The 17,131-nt window shown below is 67.0% G+C and overlaps 3 protein-coding genes and 1 long non-coding RNA gene across 13 annotated transcripts in view; 3 read left to right on the top strand and 1 right to left on the bottom strand.

The window, feature by feature from the left end:
* The window catches only part of BRD4 (bromodomain containing 4), a 62,733-nt gene extending 59,896 nt beyond the window's left edge, over nucleotides 1–2,837 (top strand). For all 8 annotated transcript variants that reach the window (XM_080571459.1, XM_080571453.1, XM_080571458.1 and 5 more), the window contains 2 exons: nucleotides 38–317; nucleotides 1,282–2,837. In XM_080571459.1, the coding sequence (XP_080427585.1) occupies nucleotides 38–317; nucleotides 1,282–1,350 (349 nt within the window). In that variant the 3' untranslated portion in view covers nucleotides 1,351–2,837. The remainder of the gene's footprint in view (nucleotides 1–37; nucleotides 318–1,281) is intronic.
* LOC308184401 lies at nucleotides 2,386–4,387 on the bottom strand. The gene is made up of 2 exons (XR_013942643.1): nucleotides 3,243–4,387; nucleotides 2,386–3,201 (listed from the first exon to the last, which is right to left on the bottom strand). It is a non-coding gene; the product is annotated as an uncharacterized lncRNA (long non-coding RNA).
* A 97-nt stretch (nucleotides 4,388–4,484) lies between these two features.
* LOC308184398 (epoxide hydrolase 3-like) lies at nucleotides 4,485–9,865 on the top strand. 3 transcript variants are annotated; one of them, XR_013942641.1, is made up of 8 exons: nucleotides 4,485–5,173; nucleotides 6,029–6,322; nucleotides 6,853–6,938; nucleotides 7,017–7,336; nucleotides 7,998–8,101; nucleotides 8,267–8,415; nucleotides 9,058–9,668; nucleotides 9,789–9,865. XR_013942641.1 is itself a non-coding variant. In XM_080571466.1 (7 exons), exons 1-7 carry the CDS (start codon nucleotides 4,604–4,606, stop codon nucleotides 9,275–9,277), a joined length of 1,743 nt encoding a protein of 580 aa, XP_080427592.1. In that variant the 5' UTR covers nucleotides 4,526–4,603; the 3' UTR covers nucleotides 9,278–9,865. The 3 variants fall into 3 exon arrangements, 2 of the variants coding, with proteins under 2 accessions (XP_080427592.1, XP_080427593.1); XM_080571466.1 differs by having other exon boundaries at nucleotides 4,526–5,173; nucleotides 9,058–9,865; XM_080571467.1 differs by lacking the exon at nucleotides 4,485–5,173 and having other exon boundaries at nucleotides 5,945–6,322; nucleotides 9,058–9,865.
* Nucleotides 9,866–10,879: 1,014 nt separating this feature from the next.
* LOC308184390 (EGF-like repeat and discoidin I-like domain-containing protein 3) lies at nucleotides 10,880–16,833 on the top strand (the record flags this gene model as incomplete). Its single annotated transcript, XM_080571448.1, has 5 exons — nucleotides 10,880–11,091; nucleotides 13,482–13,564; nucleotides 14,636–14,779; nucleotides 15,710–15,814; nucleotides 16,710–16,833. Coding segments are annotated over exons 2-5 (449 nt in total), but the record flags the coding sequence as incomplete, so codon positions are not given.
* Nucleotides 16,834–17,131: the final 298 nt, after the last annotated feature.

The raw sequence follows: 17,131 nt of genomic DNA, 5'->3' as shown, positions 1-17,131 counted from the left end.
GCGTGGGGTCTCACGGGTGCTGCTGGCGGCGTTGCAGGAGCCGCGACGACGAGGACGCCATGGAGCAGGCTCGCAGGGTGCACGAGGAGGTGCGGCGGCGCCAGGAGCAGCAGCAGCAGCAGCAGCAGCAACAACAGCAGCAGCAGCAGCAACAGCAGCAGCAGCAGCAGCAGCAGCAGCAGCAGCAGCAGGTGCCACCGGCCACAGCCTCCGCGCCCCAAGGCCAGAGCTCGCAGCCGCAGTCCTCGCAGTCCATGCTGGATCAGCAGAGGGAGATGGCCCGGAAGCGAGAGCAGGAGCGGAGGCGCAGGGAGGCGGTGAGTGCGGCCGCAGGGACGGGCAGCTCCAGGCCCCCGGCGTCCCCGTGCAATGGCCGAGGGACGTGGAGACCCCTCCCCGGTGTCACCTCGGTGCCCCAGGTGCCGCCTAGACCTCAGCGGTGCCACCTCGATGTACCCAGTGCCACCTTGATGCCCTTGGTGCCACCTTGAGGTGCCCAGTGCCACATCGGCATCATCCCTGGTGCAGCCTTGATGTCCTCAGTGCCACGCTGACACCCCTGGTGCCACTTTGATGTCCCTAGTGCCACCTTGACGCCCCCAGTACCACCTTGACGCCCTTGGTGCTACCTTGGTGCCTCCAAATGCCACCTTGACCCTTTTTGGTGCCAGCTTGACTCTCTTGGTGCCACTTTGATGCCCCTGATGCCACCTTGACACTCTCGGTGCCACCTTGATGCTCCCCCATGCCACCTTGATGCCCCTAATGCCACCTTGATGTCCTTGGTGCCACTTTGACGTCCCCACTGCCACCTTGACTCTCTTGGTGCGAACTTGATGTCCCTGGTGCCACGTAGATGCCCCCTGTGCCACCTTCATGCCCCTAATGCCACCATGATATCCTTGGTGCCACCTTGATGCCCCCTGTGCCACCCTGATGCCCCTAATGCCACCTTGACTCTCTTGGTGCTGCCTTGATGCCCCTGGTGCCACCTTGATGCTCCCAATGCCACCATGACGTCCTTGGTGCCACCTTGATGCCCCCGGTGCCACCTTGATGCCCCCAATGCCACCATGATGTCCTTGGTGCCACCTTGATGCCCCCTGTGCCACCTTGATGCCCCTAATGCCACCTTGACTCTCTTGGTGCTGCCTTGATGCCCCCGGTGCCACCTTGATGCCCCCAATGCCACCTTGATGCCCCCAATGCCACCGTGACGTCCTTGGCGCCACCGTAGAGCCCTGGCGCCACCTTGACGCCCCCTTCCTCCTCTCCCCGCAGATGGCAGCTACGATCGACATGAATTTCCAGAGCGACTTGTTGGCAATATTCGAAGAGAACCTTTTCTAATAGCGCCTCGTTTCCTCCTCCTGACTCTTTCGAAACCCAACCCCCCCGGCAAAAAAAAAAAAAAAACAAAACCTTTGAACTCTCCATAGTGTTACCGGCGGCTGGGAGGGGAGCGCGCGCGCGCCCGCGGCCCCCTGCATGCTCGCCCGGCGCGGCTCTTTCAACGCGGCCTCCGGAGGATCAGCAGGGTCTGCCTTACAGCCCGCCATCCGCCCCCCCACCCCCCTCCCCGAATACCGACGAAGACCACCGCCCCCGCGCGAAGCCGGTGGGGGGGAGCCACCCCGGGGGGGGCGCGCGCCCCCGTCGTCACTCGACATCCTCTATGCCAAACGTATTCGCCGTATATCCCAGGACTTCATCTTCGTCACGCCTTTTTCTAGACGCCAGGCTCCTCCTCGACTTGCCGAACGTCCACGAGAGCGAGCAGTGCCGGGGCGGCGGCGAGGGGGCGGCGGGGGGGCCTTTCTCTCTCTTCCCTCCATGAGCCGGCGCTCCCGGTGCCGCCGTCCTCCCCCCACCTCCGCGCCCGCTCGCGAAAAAAGGGAACCGCGGCGAGCGCGCGCGCGTGCGTGCGGCCGCTCGGTGGAGGCTCCGGCGGCGCGCGGCGCTCCGGGAACCGGAGCTCGACTACCAACCAAAGTCAGATTCTTTCAGTCTTTTCGTTCGTTCGTTTATATTTCCCCCCCCAACCCCCCCCCCAACCTCCGCCACCACCACCGCCACCGCCACCACCACCGCCACCACCCCTTTTTTTTTTTTTTTAATTTTCCTTCCTCCAGAAAATTCGGCACTGCTCAACCTCTTCACCGGGTGTCATTCGTCCCTCTGCATCGCGGGGTGGCGCGGGGGAAAATAAAAAAAAACAGCGGCAGCGGGGGACGTCACCGCCCTGCCACTAGTGTTTGTGGCTGTATTGTATAGTGAATATAGTTGGCATATATTTGTTTGAGGTTTTTTGGTGAGCCCCACCAAATTCGGTGTAAAGAACACAACGGCTTCTATTTTGCTCAGTTTTCAAACTTTTAGTCTATATTTTTAACTGTAAGAACCAGAAAGCCGCGGTTTTTTGGTCTTTTTGGTCGTTTTTTTTTTTTGTTGTTTTTTTTTTTTTAAAGCGTCATAAAAAAAAATACGTTCAAAACGAACAACAACAAGAAAAAAAAAAAAACACGTTGGGAAAAAAAAAAAAGAAGAAAAAGTTGGAAAAAAAAAAAAAAAAAAAAAGGTTTTTATACCGGCCGCCACCACGGGCACGGGGCTTCCCCCCCCCTCCGCGGAGCGGCGGCGCGCGTTCTTCGATTTAATTTTATTCTTGGAACTGTTGGACGTTATGTGCCATAAATACCCACTATACAGTACAATCCTGGCGCGTCAGTATTGGGCGAGCTCTGGAGTAACTCGATGGTTTTATTTCCTACAGTGAATATGCATCTGGTCTGTACCGATCATGGAATAAACGCATCTCTTTTTTTTTTTTAAAAAAAGCGCCCCCGCGCCCGTCCGTCCGTCCGTCCGTCCGTCCGTCCCCGCGGGACCGCTGCCCGGGAGCCTCCCGTGCACGTTTTGGGGTGGATTTCCCCGGTTTTAGGGTGAATTTCCCTGGTTTGGGGTGAATTTCCCATGTTTGGGGGTGAATTTCCCATGTTTGGGGGTAAATTTGCCCGGTTTCAGGTGAATTTGCCCAGTTTAGGGGTGAATTGACCCAGTTTGGGGATGAATTTGCCCAGTTCGGGGGTGAATTTCCCTGGTTTGGGGGTAAATTTACCCAGTTTCAGGTGAATTTACCCAGTTTAGGGGTGAATTTACCCAGTTTGGGGATGAATTTGCCCGGTTTGGGGGTGGATTTCCCTGGTTTGGGGGTAAATTTACCCGGTTTCAGGTGAATTTACCCAGTTTAGGGGTGAATTCACCCAGTTTGGGGATGAATTTGCCCGGTTTGGGGGTGAATTTCCCTGGTTTGGGGGTAAATTTACCCGGTTTCAGGTGAATTTACCCAGTTTACGGGTCAATTGACCCAGTTTGGGGATGAATTTGCCCGGTTTGGGGGTGGATTTCCCCAGTTTTGGAGTGAATTTCCCATGTTTGGGGGTGAATTTCCCTGGTTTGGGGGTAAATTTCCCTGGTTTGGGGGTAAATTTACCCGGTTTCAGGTGAATTTACCCAGTTTAGGGGTGAATTGACCCAGTTTGGGGATGAATTTGCCCGGTTTGGGGGTGAATTTCCCATGTTTGGGGGTGAATTTCGCAGGGTTTGGGGTGACTTTCCCCAGTTTGGGGGTGACTTTCCCTGTTTTGGGGGTAAATTTACCCGGCTTCAGGTGAATTTACCCAGTTTAGGGGTGAATTTACCCACTTTGGGGATGAATTTACCCAGTTTGGGGGTAAATTTATCCGGTTTTGAGTTAATTTACCCATTTTCAGTATCAATTACCCCAGTTTGACAGTGAAATTCCCCAGTTTGGGGGTGAAATTCTCTAGTTTATGGGTGAATTTCCCTGGTACGGGGATAAATTTACGCTGTTTGGAGTAAATTTACCAAGTTTGCAGTGAATTTTCCCGGTTTGGGGATGAATTTAGCAGGTTTTGTGATTAATTTCCTTAGTTTTGGGGTAAGTTTCCCTGGTTTGGGGTTAATTTACCCGATTCTGGAGTGAATCTCCTTGCTTTTGGGGTGAAATTCCGCAGTTTTGGGATGGATTTCCCCAGTTTGGGATGAATTTCCCCAGTTTTGTGGTGAATTTCCCTCGATTGGGGTGAATTTACCTCCTTTTGGGGTGAATTTCCCCAATTTTGGGATGAATATACATGTTTTTTGAGTGAAATTCACCAGTTTTTGCATGAATCTCCTTGGTTTTGGGGTGAATTTCCCCAGTTTTAGCGTGAATTTCCATGGTTTTAGGTGAATTTCTCCGGTTCGGTGAGAATTTCTCCAGTTTCAGAGTGAATTTCCTCAGTTTAGGGTGAATTTTCCCACATACGGGGTGAATTTCCCCATTTTTGGATGAAATTCCGTTTTTGTGGTGAATTTCCCTGTTGTTGGGGTGAATTTCCCTAGTTTTGCGGTGAATTTCACTGGTTTGGGGGTAAATCTACCTGCTTCGGGGTCAATTTCCCCAGGTTTGGGGTGAATTTCCCTGGTTTGCAGTGAATTTTCACGGCTTTGGGGTGAATTTCCCTGGTTTTGGACCAAAGGTGGGTTTAGCCCCCCGATCCCTCACACCGACGGCGGGTGTCACCCCCACGCTGTCGTGATGTCCCCCGGAATCCCGCGCGTTCTGGGGAAAAAAAGGGTGAAAACGGGCAAAAAGCTGCAGGGGCTGTGCCCGTACCCGGGGGTCCCCGCGCCTCCCTGGGCGGGTGCACCCTGGGGTCCCCTGTCCCCCCGTCCCCCACCCCCCCGTCCCATTGCCCCCCCCCCAGGTCCCCTTGTCCCTGTCCCATTGTCCCCCCCCCCCCCCCCGTGTCCCCCCGGCCGGGTGGGGGATGGGCTGCGGGGCCCCCTCCCTTACCCCTCCCCCGCCCGCCCCCACGTGACCTCTGCCCCCGCCCCGCCCCCTTTTCCCCGCCCCCCTCCCTTCCCCCCGCGCTCTCATTGGCTGCCTTCCGCGAAGCCCCGCCCCCTCCTCCCCCGCGCTCTGCGCGGGCCAATCAGCGGGCGGCGGGGGGGGCGGGGCCGGGCGCGGCCGAGCTCGGGCGGGCGGAGGTGGCGCGAGAAGGTCGGGACGGGGCTCCCCGACCCCCCCCCCGCCCCCCCCGGTGTCGCGACAGGACGGGACGGGCCGCGCGTGGGGCTGCCTGGGGGCAGGAGCGAGCCCGGCGAGGTGACACCGCGGGGACACCCCGGGGGGGGACACCCGGGGGGGGAACCCCGGGAGGGGACAGGGGACACCCGGGAGGGGACACCCCAGGGGGGGACACCCCGGGGGGGGTCAGCCCGGGGGGGGGCAACCAGGGACAGCCCGGCCCGGGACGGGGGGACAAGGGCTGGGACGTGGTGGTGACAAACCCCCCCCCCCCCGGCGTGGGGACAGCCTGCTGGGGACGGGGACACCCCGGTGTGGGGACACCCTGGTGACAAGGCCACCCTGGGATGGGACACCCTGGGGGCAGGGACACCTGGGGACGGGGACACCTGGGATGGGGACACCCTGGTGACAAGGCCACCCTGGGATGGGGACACCCTGGGGACAGGGCCACCTGGGGTCGGGGACACCCCGGTGACAAGGCCACCCTGGTGTGGGGACACCCTGAGCATGGGGACAACCTGTGACAAGGCTACCCTGGGATGGGACGTGCTGGAGGCAGGGCCACCCTGGGGATGGGGACACCCCGGTGACAAGGCCACCCTCAGCCTGGGGACACCTTGGTGCCGGGACACCGTGGTGACAAGGCCACCTTGGGACAGGGACACCCCGGGGATGTGGGCACCCTGGCGTGAGGATGTCCTGGGGACAGGGCCACCCTGGGATGGGACATGTTAGGGACGGGGCCACCACAGGGACAAAGCCACCCCCGGACATGGGGACATCCCGGTGCTGGGGCACCCTGGTGTGACAAGGCCACCTGGGGATGGGGACGCCTGGCTGTGGGGACACCCCGGTGCCACAACCACCTGGGGACCGGATGTGACAAACCCACCCAGGTGACAAACCCCCGCTACCGGTCCACCCCCACAGGTGCCACTCCCTGCCCTAGGTGACAGCGGTGGTGACATCGGCCCCGCCATGCTCCTGTCCCTCTGCACGGCGCTGCTGGCGCCCACGCGGGCGCTGCTGGCCCTGCAGCGCTTGGTGGCCCGGCTGGCGGTGGCAGCGGCGGTGGCAGCGGCCGGGGTCGCCTACGGGCTCTGGGGTCTGGGGGTGCTCCTGCGGCGGGGGCCCCGGGGGGCCCTGCGCTGGCGGGTGCGGGCAGAGCCCCCCCCGGGGCTGGCGGACGGCACCTACGGGGAGCACGGGCGCCTGCGGCTCAAGGTGGGGGGGGGCTTGGGGGTCCCGGCAGGGGCCCTGGAGGGGGGGCTTGGGGGGTTTGGGGTTCCTGGGGGGGTCTTGAGGGTGCTGGGAGGGGCCCTGGGGGGGGGATGGGGTTCCTGGGGGGGTCGTGAGGGTGCTGGGAGGGGCCTTGGAGGGGTTTTGGGGGGGCTGAGGGGTCTTGAGAGTGCTGGGAGGGGCCTTGGAGGGGTTCTGGGGGGGCTGAGAGGGTCTTTGGGGTCTCAGGAGGGGCCCTGGAGGGGTTCTGGGGGGGCCTGGGGGGCCTTGGGGGTCCCGAGAAGGGCCCTGGAGAGGGGTCTTGGGGGGTTTTGCGTTCCTGGGGAAGTCTTGAGGGTGCCAGGAGGGGCCTTGGAAGGGTTCTGGGGGGCCTGTGGGGGTCCCAGGAGGGGCCCTGGAGGGGTGTTTGGGGGATTTGGGGTTCGGGGGGGGGGGTGTCTTAAGGGTGCTGGGAGGGGCCCAACTTTTGGGATGGGGGCTCCCCCACTGACCCCCCACCCCTTCCCCCTCCCCAGAGTTCGGGGCTGCAGCTCCACTACGTCGCCCGGGGCCCCCCCACAGCCCCCTTGATGCTGCTGCTGCACGGCTTCCCCCAAAACTGGTGGGTAATGGGGACTCGGGGGGGGGAGGGAGGTGACACCCGGCGTGGGGGGTGACCGGAGGTGTCCCCCCCCCCCAGGTTCTGCTGGCGTCACCAGCTGCTGGAGTTCAGCACCCGGTACCGGGTGGTGGCCCTGGACCTGCGGGGCTGCGGAGCGTCCGAGAAGCCACCGGGCAAGGAGAGCTACCGGCCCGAGGTCCTCCTCGAGGACATCCGCGAGGTCATCGAGGTGCTGGGGACACCCGAGGGCCACACGGGTGCCACCGCCGGGCACCCCAAGTGCATCCTGGTGGGGCATGACTGGGGCGGCGTCTTGGCCTGGGAGCTGGCCGCCGGCCACCCCGACCTGGTGGAGAAGTTGGTGATCATCGACGCGAGTCACCGCGCCGTCATGGCCAGTAAGGGGTGGCACCTGGCTCGGGACATGGGGTGGCACCTCTGGTGGCCGTGGTGTGCCGTTGGGTGCCACCGTATGGCTGTGCCGTGAGAGCTGTGCCGTTGGGTGCCATCCCTCGTGGCCGTGTCTTTGGGTGCCACCTCCCATGGCCATGCCCTTGGGTGCCATGTCATGGCTGTGCCGTTGGGAGCCATCTCCTGTGGCCACACCATTGGGTGCCACCTCCCATGGCCATGCCCTTGGGTGCCATCTCCCATTGCCATATCGTTGGGTGCCACCTCCCATGGCCACACCATTGGGTGCCAACTCCCATGGCCACGCCATTGGGTGCCATCTCCCATGGCCATGCCATTGGGTGCCATCTCCTGTGGCCACACCATTGGGGGCCACCTCCCATTGCCATGCCGTTGGGTGCCACCTCCCATGGCCATGCCCTTGGGTTCCTTCTCATGTGGCCATACCCTTGGGTGCCACCTCCCATGGCCATGCCCTTGGGTGCCTTCTCGTGTGGCCATACCCTTGGGTGCCACCTTCCATGGCCATGCCCTTCGGTGCCTTCTCCTATGGCCACGCCGTTGGGTGCCACCACCCGCGGCCCTGCCCCCAGACGCCGTTCCCTGCCTCGCGCCGCTGACGCCGCTGCTCCTCTCCCGGCACCGCAGGGTTCAGCGCCTGGCACCCATCGCAGCTGCTCCGCTCCAGCTACATGTTCCTCTTCCAGCTGCCCCTGCTGCCGGAGCTGCTCCTCTCCATGGCCGACTTCGAGGTGGGTCCCCATCCCCACCTCGTCCCCCACAGGGCACCCGCGCCGCCCTCCGTGCCTCAAGCGCCGCTTGAGGACCAGGAACGAAGCCGAGGGTGGGGAGCGGGGGGCCCCTCTCCCCGATTTGGGGCTGGGGGCCGCATCCAGACCCTTCTGGTGGCCCCGCAGCTCGTGAAGACCTTCCTGACGGGGCCTTGGACGGGCATCCAGAACCCGGCGCGGCGGCTGACGGAGCCTGAGCTCGATGCCTACCTCTACGGCCTCTCGCAGCCCGGGGGGCTCACGCCCCCCATCAACTACTACCGCAACATCTTCGGGTAGGCGGCGGCCCCCCGGGGAACACCGGTGTGGGGCGCTCTCACTTCGGGGTGCTGCTGGCTCAGGTCGTTCCTCTTTGGGTGCTCTTTTTTTGGGGTGGTCTATTTTTTTGGGTGCTCTTTCTTTTGGTGCTCTCTCTCTGGGGGCTCTCTCTTTGGGGGCTCTCTCTTTGGGTTCTCCTGGTCTGGATGCTCCCATTTTGGGTGCTCCCATTGGGATGCTCCTCATCTGGATGCCCCCATTCCGGGTGCTGCCATTCTGGGTGCCCCCCTTTTGGGTGTTCCCATTTCGGGTGCTGCCATCGAGGTGCTCCCATCGAGGTGCTCCCATTGGGATGCTCCCATTTTGGATGCTCCCATTTTGGGTGCTCCCATTGAGGTGCTCCCATTGGGATGCTCCCATTTCGGGTGCTCCCATTTTGGGTGCTCCCATTGAGGTGCTCCCATTGGGATGCTCCCATTTTGGGTGCTCCCATCGAGGTGCTCCCATCGAGGTGCTCCATCGGGATGCTCCCATTTCAGGTGCTCCCACTGGGATCCTCCCATTTCGGGTGCTCCCACCGGGCCACTCCCCCATTTGCCCCCCCCCCCCAGCCTCAGCTCTCCCCCTCCCTAACCCATCGCCCCCCCCCCACCCCGCAGGGACGCCCCGGTGCCCCGCGAGCGCCCGCCCTGCCCGGTGCTGCTGCTCTGGGGCGCCCGCGACGCCTTCCTGGACGCCCGCCTCGCGCCCTGCCTGCGCCGCCGCATGGCCCCCGCCGCCCACCTGCACCTCGTCCCCGACGCCGGCCACTGGTTGCCCGAGGACCAGCCCGACACCGTCAACCGCCTCCTCTGGGACTTCCTGCGGGGGACGGAGTGAGCGGGGACCCCCCCGCCACACGCGCACCCCGACCCCGGGGACGGCACCCTAAGGTGCTCCCCCAGTGGGAGAGAGGAGCTGGGTGCTGCCTGCGGGGATGGTGGGGACGTCTGGGTGGGGACACCGGGATCCTTGTGGGGACCCCGACATCTGGGTGGGGGCACCAGGGTCCTCCTGCGGACCCGGTGTCTGGGTGGGGGACCCCAACATTTGGGTAGGGGACCCCGCTGTCTGGGTGGGGACCCCAACATCTGCATGGGGACACTGGGGTGTTCATGGGGACCCGGTGTCTGGGTGGGGACCCCCACATCTGCATGGGGGGGACACCAGCATCCTCGTGGGGACCCCAACGTCTGGGTGGGGACCCCGATATCTGGATGGGGACCTGAGGGTCCTCATGGGGACCCCAACGTCTGGATGGGGACCTCGACATCCTGGTGGGGACCCCGATGTCCGGATGGGGACCCCGATGTCTGGATGGGGACCCCAACATCTGGAGGGGGAGCCCCAGGGTCCTGATGGGGACCCCAACGTCTGGTCTGGTGCCTTCTGTCCCCAAGTGCCCTGAATAAAAGTGCGGTGACGCCAGTGGCTGGGGGCTGCTTGGGGGGGTGGTGACATGGGGGGGGGACACACATGGGGACCCCACGCTGCGCCCACGCTGCGCCCTCCTGGCACCCGCAGCACCCAGCACGGGCACCCATGGGTGCCAATGCCAGCCCCAGGGGCCGATGCCAGCCGCGGGTGGCAGCGCCAGCCCCCACCCAGGGGTGCCAGGCGGCCCCCCCCCCCCCCCCCCCCGGTGACAATGGCACCCCTCCAGGTGACAATGGCACCCCTGGGTGACAATGCCAGCCTGGCCCCGCACTGGAATGTGCCCGGGCAGCTTTTGGGGCAGAAACAGAATTTCGTGGGGGGGGGCAGCCTTGGAGGGGGGTGTCCCATTGCGGGGGGGGGGGGATTCTCATTATGGGGGGGGGTTCCCCGGGGCGGGGGGTGTCCCATGGGGGGGGATTCTCATTCCGGGGGGGGGTTCCCCGGGGCGGGGGGGTGTCCCATGGGGGGGGATTCTCATTACGGGGTGGTTCCCGGGGGGGGGGGGTCCCATTAGGGGTTGCCCCATTGGGATGGGGGGGGGCTCCCTGCCGGGGGGGGGTTACCCCGTGGTGGGAGGGAGTCCCTTGGTGGGGGAGGGCCCCTTAGGGGTGTGGGGGTCCCTTGGGGGAGGGGAGGGGGGGGCTCCGTGCCCATCCTGCGCCCCTCTCTCGGGGCCCCTCGCTGGCCCCGGGCCCTGCAGCTGCTGCAAACATCAGGGCGGGGGGGGGGGGGGGGGGGCGATGGAGGGGGGGGAACAGCTGCATGCCCCTCCCCCCCCCACCCCTCCCGTAGCCCCTCCCCCACCAGCACCCCCCCACCTTTAATCCCCCCTCCCCCCTCCCAATCCCCGCCTTGGGGGGGGACCCCTTGGGGGGGGGGGGGGGGCCGGGTTTGGGGGGGGGGGGGCGGGGGTCGGGGCCGGTTTTGTCCCGGGTCAGCCCCGCACGGTTTCGCCCCCCCCCCCCCCAAAAAGGACCGGGTGGCTCCGCCCCGGGGGCGGGGCGTGTTTGGGGGGGGGGGGGGGGGCGGGAGCCGCTGCGAAGTTTCCCGGGGCCGGCGCGGAGCCGAGGAGCGGGACCGGGCCGGGCCGAGCCGAGCCGAACCGGGCCGGGCCGGGGCCCCTCCATGGCTCGGTAACGGGGGGGGGGGCGCCATGGGCCGGGCTCCGGGGGGGCTCCCGGGCCTGGTGCTGCTGCTGCACCTCGGGGGGGCCGCAGGTGAGCGGGGCCGAACCGGGCCGAACCGGGCCGAAGCGGGCCAAAGGGCGGGGGGAGGCGGCGAGCGGCGGGGGGGGAGCGGAGCGGGGCCGAACCGGGCCGAAGCGTGCCAAGGGGAGCGGAGCGGCGGCTCCGGGACCCCCCGCGTTGAGCCGAACCGGGCCGAACCGGGACAAGCCGGGACGAACCGGGTCGAACCGGGACGAACCGGGTCTAACGGAGTTGAACCGGGACGAACCGGGCCAAAAGGGGGGGGGGGGGGGTCGGGGGGAAAACCCCCTTTTGCTGCTCCGCCACCGACCGGCCCGGCCGAACCGGGACAAAAGGCGGGGGGGGGGAGGACACGGAGCCGGCCCGGATCGGCCCGGTTCGGCCCCGGGGGAGGGATGGGGGGAGGCGAAAAGTTTCCGCGGGCGGCGCGGAAAAGTTTCGAGAGAGGCCGGGGTTGGAGCGGGGGGGGGGCACCGGAGCGACCCGGACCCAACCGGGCCAATTTGGGGGGGGGGGGGGGAAGCGGGGGGGGCCAGTCCCGGGCCTCGGGACCGCGCGGGGGGGGCACGGCCGGGACCGTGGGAACGTAGGGGGAGGGGCGGGGCTGGGGGCACCGGGGCGGGGGAGGGGGCGCGGGATTGTTGGGGGGGGGGGGGGGGGGAACCGGACCGGGACTGGGGGGGGGGGGGGAGGGGGGAACCGGGACCGTGGGAACGCGGGGGGGGGGAGCGGGGGGGGCGCAGCGGGACCGTGGGAACGCGGGGCCGGGCCGGGGGGGGGGCGGAGCGTGGGAACGGGGCAGTGATTTGGGGGGGGGGGGGGGACGTGCAGTGACCGGGGGGGGGGGGGAGCTGGGGTTTGGGGGGGGCCGCGGCGATCTGGGGGGGGAAGGGGGCTGCAATGGCTTGGGGGGGGCGGCGCGCGGTGATGGGGGGGGGGTCCCGGGCTTCAAACGCATTCGGGGGGGTGGGGGGGGCGCTGGGTTTGGGGGTTGGGCAGCGATTTTGGGGGAGGGGGGCAGCGATTTTGGGGGGGGGGGCAGCGATTTGGGGGTGCGGTGCCCCCGGGCAGGGCGCTTTGGGGCAGCGCATGCAGACAGGGGTGCAGCGCACACGTGCGTGCAAGCTGCGTGCAGTGCAGGGGTGCAGTGGGCGTGCAGCGTGCTGCAGCTGCGCTGTGCACGGGGGCAGTGCGCGTGCAACGTGCGTGTGCAGTGCGTGTGCAGTGCGTGTGCAGTGCGTGTGCAATGTGCATGCAGTGCGTGTGCAATGTGCGTGCAGTGTGTGTGCAGTGCGCGTGCAACGTGCGCATGCAGTGAGCGTCCAGTGTGTGTAGTGCGCGTGCAATGTGTGTGCAGTGAGCGTGCAATCTGCGTGCAGTGCGTGTACAACGTGCGTGCAGTGTGCGTGCAATCCGTGCACAGTGAGCGCGTGATGTGCGTGCAGTGTGCGTGCAGTGAGCGTGCAGTGAGTGTGCGATGCCCGTGCAGTGAGTGTGCAATGTCCATGCAGTGAGTGTGCGATGCCCGTGCAACCTGCGTGCGGCGCATGTGCAACGTCCCCGCAGCGTGCGCGCGGTGTCCGTGCGGCGTGCGTGCGATGTACAGTGCGGGTGCAGTGTGCGTGGCATCTACACGCAGCGCGCGTGCAACGTGCGTGCAGCGAGTGCACCGTGTCCGTACAGCGCGCGTGCAGTGCGTGTGCATCGCGTGCACTGTGTCGGTGCAGTGTGCGTGTACCGCATGGGTGCAGGGCGTGTGCAGTGCGTGTGCATCGCGTGCACTGTGTCGGTGCAGTGTGCGTGTACCGCGTCGGTGCAGGGCGTGTGCACCGTGTCCGTGCAGTGCGTGTGCGGTGCGTGTGCACCGCATGTGCACCGTGTCCGTGCAGTGCACGTGCAGTGCGTGTGCACCATGTCCGTGCAGTGCGTGTGCACCGCGTGTGCACCGTGTCCGTGCAGTGTGTGTGCAGTGCGTGTGCACCACGTGTGCACCGTGTTGGTGCAGTGCGTGTGCACCGCGTGTGCACCGTGTCCGTGCAGTGCGTGTGCACCGCGTGTGCACCGTGTCCGTGCAGTGCACGTGCAGTGCAGCCACGCTCAGCCCACCCCTCCCCCTCTTCAAACCCCCCCCCCCCCACCCCACAAGGGGGGCACCCCAGGGTGCTGGTGGGGTAGGGGTGGGGACAGAGGCCCCCACTGCCCCCCCCTCCCCCCATTTCCTAACCCCGGGGGGGGCTCATTTGGGGGGGGGGGGGCAGGGGGCAAGGAGGGATCTGTGGGGCTGCTTTGGGGGGGGGGCTGTTAGGGGCGCTGGGGGGTCAGCAGGGGATTTATGGGGGGGGGAGCTACGTGGGGGGGGGGGCTATGGGCTGACCCCCCCCTCCGACCCCCCCATCCAGTGCTGCCATGCCCGGAGGGGACGAACCCCTGCGAGAACGGGGGGCAATGCGTGCTGCACCCCCAACGGCCGCACCGCCTGCCTGTGAGTGCCCCCCCCACCAAAAATGGGTGCCCCCCACCCCAAAATGGGTGCCCCCACCCCCAGCTCTGTGCCCCCCCATTACCCTGACCATGGGGTGCCCTATAGGATCCCCATGCCCCCCCCCCACCCTTTTACAACCCATAACCCACCCCATAGCCCCCCCAGCTGCCCCAAAAGCCCCCCCCCAAAAATGGGTGCCCCCCCCAAGCTCTGTGCCCCCCCCCCCCCCCGTTACCCTGACCATGGGGGTGCCCTATAGGATCCCTGTGCCCCCCCCTTTACAACCCATAACCCACCCCACAGCCCCCCCCCCCAAGGCCCCCCCCATAAGCACCCCAACGCCGCCGGCCGGGTGCGGGCCCCCCCCCCTCTCCGTGTCCCCCCCCCCACCCCACGCTGCCCGCGGGGCCGGGTGCGGGCAGGGCGGTGCCTGCCCGGGCAGGGTGGGGGGGGGGGACAGGATGGGGGGGGGACGTGGGAGCTGCCTGGGGGCACGTTCCCAGGGTGCCCCCCCCCCCCATCACCCTGTGCCCCTTCCCCCCCATGTCCTGGGGGGGTCCCAGGGGTGCCATGGGGGTCCTGTGGGTGCTGGGGATGTGAGGGTCCCGGGGGGGGGGGCATGGGTGCCAGAGGGGGGGTCCCATAGGGGGTGTGAGGGTCCCATGGGTGCCCTGGGGGGGTCCTGTAGGGGGGGTATGAGGGTCCCATGGGTGCCCGGGGGGGGGTCCTATAGAGGATGTGAGGGTCCCATGGGGGTCCTAAGGGTGCTGGGGGGGGGCTGCCATGGGGGTCCCAAAGGCAATGTGAGGGTCCCATGGGTGCCAGATTTGGGGTCCCAGAGGGGGTGTGAGGGTCCCATGGGTGCCCGGGGGGGGTCCTATAGGGGATGTGAGGGTCCCCATGGGTGCCCGGGGGGGGTCCCATAGGGGGGTGTGAGCACCCTGCAGGGGGTCCCAAGCACCCCGTGGGGGTCCCAAGCGCCCCGCGGGGGTCCCATGGGTCCCGGTGAGGGGGGTGGGGGAGGGTCCCGTGGTGGGCGCGGCGGGGGGTCCCATGGGTGCGGTGCCGCAGGTGCCGGCCGGGGGCGCTGGGGGAGCGGTGCCAGCTGCGGGACCCCTGCGTGCCCTCGCCCTGCGCCCACGGGGGGGCTGTGCCAGAGCACCCTGCACGACGGCACCCTGAGCCACCTCTGCCTCTGCCCCCCCGGCTTCCGCGGTGAGTGGGGGGTCCCTTGGGTGCGGGGGGAGGCGGGAGGGTGCCCCCCTAGTGGCTGTGGCACCCGTGGGTGCCCGTCGTGGAAGGGGGTGAGGAGGAGAGGAGCTGGGGGTGCCCGGGACGCCCGAGGGGTGAAGGGAGGTCCCGAGGGTGAGCGTGGCACCCAAGGGTGCCCCGTAAGTGCAGGCAGGCCCCAGGTGCCCATGGGTGCTCAAGGCAGCCGGGGGTTCCTTGAGGACACCCAGGAGGTGCCGATGGCACCCTTGGGTGCCTACTGATGCCCATGGCACCCATGGGTGCCCAGTGGAGCCATGCAGGCCCCAGGTGCCCATGGGTGCTCAAGGCAGCCAGGGATTCCCTTGAGAGCACCCAGGAAGTGCCGTTGGCACCCTTGGGTGCCTACTGATGCCCACAGCACCCATGGGTGCTCAGTAGACGCAAGCAGATCTGCCATGCCCGTGGGTGCTCAAAGCATCCCGGTGGTTCCTTGAGGGCACCCAGGAGGTGCCGATGTTCCCATGGGTGCCCAATAATGCCCACAGCACCCATGGGTGCCCAGTAATGCCCACAGTGCCCACGGGTGCCCAATAGATGGAGGCAGGTCTGCAGCACCTATGGGTGCTCAAGGGCACCCCAGGGTGGGGAGGCAGGGCAGATGTTCCTGTGGGCGCCCAAGGGGGTGCAGCCAGCTCCCATGGGTGCCTGTGGGTGCCCCTAGCACCCATGGGTGCCCAGTAGAAGCAGGCAAGCCTACCACATGCACGGGTGCTCAAGGCACCCACGGATTCCCTGAAGGGGCTCCTGGGAGGTGCAGATGGGACCTGTGGGTGCCTGCTGCTGCCCACGGCACCCGTGGGTGCTGAAGGTATCCCTTGAGGCCCCACCCTGGGGTGCTGACCACCCCCTGTTGTCCCCCCCTTCCCCCCCCAGGCCCCTCCTGCTCGCTGCCGGACCCCTGCACCCCCTCGCCCTGCCTCAACGGGGGCACCTGCCGCCCCCTCGGGGAGGGGGGCTTCGAGTGCAGCTGCCTGCCCGGTGGGTGCTGGGCACCCATGGGTGCCCTTGCTGGGTGGGGGGGGTGCGAGGGTTTTGGGGGGCAGGGCTGGTGCGTGATCTGGTTTGGGGGGTGCAACTTCGGGTGGGGGGGGGGAGTTTGGGGGTCCCCCAGCACCCACTGAGCTCCCTGGCAGGGGGTGGGGGGCCTTGGCACCGTGGGGGTGTCCCCAGGGGGTCCCTGGGACTGGGCGGGGGGGCCCTAAAAGTGGGCGGGGGGCCTGGCACCGTGGGGGTGTCCCTGGGGGGCTCTGGCAATGGGGGGGGGGGGGGGTCCGTGGGGGTGTCCCTGGGGTCCCTGGCAATGGGGGGGGGTCCGTGGGGGGTGTCCCTGGGGTCTCTGGCAATGGGGGGGGGGGGGGGGGGGGGGGGTCTGTGGGGTCCCCGTCACCGTGGGGGTGTCCCTGAGGGGTCTCTGGCAATGGGGGGGGGGTCCGTGGGGGGTGTCCCTGGGGTCCCTGGCAATGGGGGGGGGGTCCGTGGGGGTGTCCCTGGGTGTCTCTGGCAATGGGGGGGGGGGGGGGTGGGGTCTGTGGGGTCCCCGTCACCGTGGGGGGTGTCCCTGAGGGTCTCTGGCAATGGGGGGGGGTCCGTGGGGGTGTCCCTGGGGGTCTCTGGCAATGGGGGGGGGGGGGGGGGGTCCGTGGGGGTGTCCCTGGGGGTCTCTGGCAATGGGGGGGGGTCCGTGGGGTCCCTGTCACCGTGGGGGTGTCCCCAGGGGTCCCTTGGCACGTCCTTGTCACCCCACGGGGCTCTCCGGTGCCCGTTGGGGTCCCCCAGCATGGTGGTTTTTTTTTGGGGGGGGGGGCACAGCGGTGGGTTTGGGGATTCCCTCTAACGTGGGGGTGCCCCCCCCCCCGCCCCCCCCCCCCCCCAGGGTTCACGGGGCAGGGCTGTGACACCAACGTGGACGATTGCCCCGGGCACAAGTGCCGGAACGGGGGCACCTGCGTGGACGGGGTCAACACCTACAACTGCCAGTGCCCCCCCCGAGTGGACGGGTACGGGGGGGGGGCACCGGGGGGGGGACACCGGGGGGGGGGGGGGGACACCGTGGGGGGGGCGCGGGGGTGGTGGGTCAGGGTGCTCGGGGTGGGTGGTGGGGGGTGCTCGGCCACCCATGGGTGCCCCAGGTGGGCATGGGGGGGGGGGGCAATGGGGGGGTGGGTGGAGGGGGGCACCCAGGTGGGTCACCCCCCCCCCCCGCCCATTTACCCCCCCCCCCCCCTTGCCCTTTTACCCCCCCCCGGTCATTTTAAAACCCCTTCCTCGCCATTTTTAACAACCCCCCTCGCCCCT

The sequence above is a fragment of the Anser brachyrhynchus genome (genome assembly GCF_964034855.1).
Source record: "Anser brachyrhynchus genome assembly, chromosome: 32".
NCBI classification, from domain to species: Eukaryota; Metazoa; Chordata; class Aves; order Anseriformes; family Anatidae; genus Anser; species Anser brachyrhynchus.
Note: the sequence above shows the minus strand (reverse complement) of the source record. Positions and strands in the feature narration are given on the sequence as shown.